The sequence below is a fragment of the Onychostruthus taczanowskii genome, unplaced genomic scaffold (assembly GCF_017590055.1).
Source record: "Onychostruthus taczanowskii isolate IOZ18803 unplaced genomic scaffold, ASM1759005v1 scaffold422, whole genome shotgun sequence".
In the NCBI taxonomy this organism is placed as follows: domain Eukaryota; kingdom Metazoa; phylum Chordata; class Aves; order Passeriformes; family Passeridae; genus Onychostruthus; species Onychostruthus taczanowskii.
In genome coordinates this window covers 3,381-7,385 of record NW_024501705.1, presented here as the reverse complement: position 1 = coordinate 7,385, position 4,005 = coordinate 3,381, and the positions used below count along the sequence as shown (strand labels likewise).

General features: G+C 49.7%; 1 protein-coding gene across 1 annotated transcript in view; it reads right to left on the bottom strand.

The window, feature by feature from the left end:
* The window catches only part of LOC121340722 (protein phosphatase 1 regulatory subunit 37-like), a gene marked incomplete at its 5' end in the record, with an annotated part of 16,657 nt that overhangs the window by 9,279 nt on the left and 3,373 nt on the right, over nucleotides 1-4,005 (bottom strand). Inside the window, 2 exon segments of the mRNA XM_041413657.1 lie at nucleotides 1,071-1,212; nucleotides 2,925-3,159. Of these exon segments, the coding sequence (XP_041269591.1) occupies nucleotides 1,071-1,212; nucleotides 2,925-3,159 (377 nt within the window).

The window sequence follows — 4,005 nt, the reverse complement described above, 5'->3', positions numbered from 1 at the left end:
GGGAAATCTGGGGGTTTGGGGGGGAAATCTGGGAGTTTGGGGGGAAATCTGGGGGTTTGAGGGGGAAATACAGGAATTTGGGGGGAAATCTGGGAATTTGGGGGGGAAATGAAGGAGTTTGGGGGGAAATACGGGAGTTTGGGGAGAAATCTGGGAATTTTGGGGGGGAAAACAGGAATTGGGGGGAAATCTGGGAGTTTGGGGGGAAAAATGGGAATTTGGGGGGGCAATACGGGAATTTGGGGGGAAATATGGGGGTTTGGGGGAAATACGGGAGTTTGGGGGGGAAATCTGGGAGTTTGGGGGGAAAAATCCTGGGAAATCCTGGGAATTTGGGGAGAAAAAAATCCTGGGAAGTCCTGGGAATTGTGGGGAATTCTAGGGAATTGGGTAAAAAGCTTGCCCATCAAAACTTTCCCAAGCCCACCCTCAACCTTTCCCAAACCCATTCCACCTTTCCCAAGCCCATCCCAACTTTCCCAACCCCATCCCAACTTTCCCGAGCCCCTCCCAACTCTCCCAAGTCCCATCCCAAATTCCCAAGCCCACCCCAACTCTCCCAACCCCACCCCAACTTTCCCGAGCCCATCTCAAATTCCCGAGCCCATCCCAACTTTCCCAAGCCCAACTTTCCCAAGCCCAACTTTCCCAAGCCCAACTTGAGTTTCCCAAGCGCATCCCAACATTCCCAAGCCCAACTTTCCCAAGCCCAACTTGAGTTTCCCAAGCCCATCCCAAATTCCCAAGCCCATCCCAACTTTCCTGAGCCCCTCCCAACTCTCCCGACCCCACCCCAAATTCCCGAGCCCATCCCAACCTTCTCAAGCCCATCCCAACTTTCCCAAGCCCATCCCAACTTTCCCAAGCCCAACTTTCCCAAGCCCAACTTGAGTTTCCCAAACCCATCCCAAATTCCCGAGCCCATCCCAACTTTCCCAAGCCCAACTTTCCCAAGCCCAACTTGAGTTTCCCAAGCCCACCCCAACCTTCCCAAGCCCATCCCAAATTCCCGACCCCCTCCCAACTCTCCCGAGCCCGCCCGGAATTCCTCGGGACGGCGTTCCCGGGACCTTCGCAGGTGAGCTTGGTGCAGGCCAGGCCCAGGCGCAGCACGGAGCGGTTCCCGATCAATCCGTTCTTCAGGTTCCGCACGCCCTCGTTCCCCACCGCGTTGTGGCCCAGGTTCAGCGTCTCCAGGCTCTGCGTGTGCGGCTGGGAACACGGGAAAAGCCATGGGAATTCAGGGAAAATCCATGGGAAAAGCCATGGGAAAGCCATGGAAGCTCGGCACGCCCTCGTTCCCCACCGCGTTGTGGCCCAGGTTCAGCGTGTGCGGCTGGGAACACGGGAAAAGCCATGGGAAAAGCCATGGGAAAATCCATGGGAAAGCCATGGGAAAGCCATGGGAAAAGCCATGGGAATTCAGGGAAAAATGGGAAAAGCCATGGGAAAGCCATGGGAAAATCCATGGAAAAGCCATGGGAAAAGCCACAGGAAAGCCATGGGAATTCAGGGAAAAACGACAAAAGCCATGGGAAAGTCATGGGGATACAAGGAAAAATGGGAAAAGCCATGGAAAAGCCATGGGGATCCATGGAAAAGCCATGGGAATATCTACGGAAAAGCCATGGGAAAATCAATGGGAAAATCCATGGGAACATCCATGGGAAAATCTAGGGAAAATGCTTGGGAATATCTATGGGAAAATCCACGGAAAATCAATGGGGAAATCCATGGGAAAAATGGGAAAATCCATAGGAAAATCCATGGGGAAATTCATGGGAAAATCCATGGGAAAAATGAGAAAATCCATGGGAAAATGAGAAAATCCATGGGAAAGCAAGGGAAAACGAATGGAAATTCCATGAAAATCCACGGAAATCAGGAAATCCATGGAAAACTGATGGAAAAGCCATGGAAATCCAATGGAAAACTAAGCGGAATCCATGGAAATCCACGGCAAACTCACGGAAAACCAACAAAAACCGAAGGAAATCCACGGAAAAGCCACGGAAAACACTTGGAGAACCAACGGAAACCAATGGAAAGCCACGGATAATCCATGGAAATTGATGGAAAATTAATGGAAAACACATGGGAAACGCATGGAAAATCAATGGAAAATGATGGAAAAGCCATGGAAAACCCACGGAAACCAATAGAATTCCAAGGAAAATCCATAGAAAAACCATGGAAAAGCCATGGAAACCAATAGAATTCCCAGGAAAATCCATGGAAAACCCAAGGAAAACCAATGAAAACCATGGAAAACCCATGGAAAATCCATGGAAAACACATCAAAAACCAATGGAAAACCATGGAAAACCCATGGAGAACCAACGGAAACCATCGAAAAACACATGGAAATCAACAGAAAACCATGGAATATTCATGGAAAATCCATGTGAAAACCATGGAAAACCCCTTGAAACCAACAGAAAACCAAGAAAAATCCATGGAAAAGCCATGGAAATCAATGGAAAACCAATAGGAAACCAAGGAAAATCCACGGAAATCGATGGAGAATCAACGAAAATCCATGGAAAACCCATGGAAAATTCCAGGAAAATCCACAGAAAACCCACAAAAAACCAATGGAAACCAAAGAAAATCCACGGAAAATTCCAGGAAAATCCACAGAAAACCCATGAAAAACCAATGGAAAGCAAAGAAAATCCATGGAAAATTCCAGGAAAATCCACGGAAAACCCACGAAAAACCAATGGAAACCAAAGAAAATCCATGGAAAATTCCAGGAAAATCCACGGAAAACCCATGAAAAACCAATGGAAACCAAAGAAAATCCACGGAAACCCAACCAAACTCAACAGAAACCCAACAGAAAACCCCGGGAATCCACAAATTAACACCGGAAAAGAATCAGCGTTTTTTCCGGAACGCTGGGAACGGGCGGGAATTCTCACCAGGGTCATTCCCAGGTAGGCCATGCCGGCGTGGCTCAGCTGGTTGTTCCACAGCACCAGCGTCACCAGCCCCCGGCGCTGCTCCCGCAGCCCCTCGCAGATGTAGGCCAGGCCTGCAAAAACGGGAAAGCCGGACTTAGGACAGGCCTGGAAAAGCGGGAATATCCGGGAAATCACGGGAAATCGGGATTTAGGACAGGCCTGGAAAAACGGGAAAGCCGGACTTAGGATGGGCCTGGAAAAGCGGGAATATCCGGGAAATCACGGGAAATCGGGATTTAGGACAGGCCTGGAAAAACGGGAAAGCCGGACTTAGGATGGGCCTGGAAAAGCGGGAATATCCGGGAAATCACGGGAAATCGGGATTTAGGACAGGCCTGGAAAAACGGGAAAGCCGGACTTAGGATGGGCCTGGAAAAGCGGGAATATCCGGGAAATCACGGGAAATCGGGATTTAGGACAGGCCTGGAAAAACGGGAAAGCGGGACTTAGGACGGGCCTGGAAAATCCCAGGAAAATCCCGGGAAATCAGTATTTAGGCCAGGCCTGGAAAAATGGGAAATCGGGACTTAGGACAGGCCTGGAAAATCCCAGGGAAATCCCAGAAAATCCCAGGAAATCGGGACTTAGGACAGGCCTGGAAAATCCCAGGGAAATCCTGGAAAATCCCGGGAAATCGGGATTTAGGACAGGCCTGGAAAATCCCAGGGAAATCCCGGGAAATCTGGACTTAGGACAGGCCTGGGGAAGTGGGAATATCCGGGAAATCACGGGAAATCAGGATTTAGGACAGGCCTGAAAAAACGGGAAATCAGGACTTAGGATGGGCCTGGAAAAGTGGGAATATCCAGGAAATCCCGGGAAATTGGGATATAGGACAGGCCTGGAAAATCCCAGGGAAATCCCAGAAAATCCCAGGAAATCAGGATTAAGGACAGGCCGGGAAAAGTGGGAATATCCAGGAAATCCCAGGAAATTGGGATATAGGACAGGCCTGGAAAATCCCAGGGAAATCCCAGAAAATCCCAGGAAATCAGGATTAAGGACAGGCCGGGAAAAGTGGGAATATCCAGGAAATCCC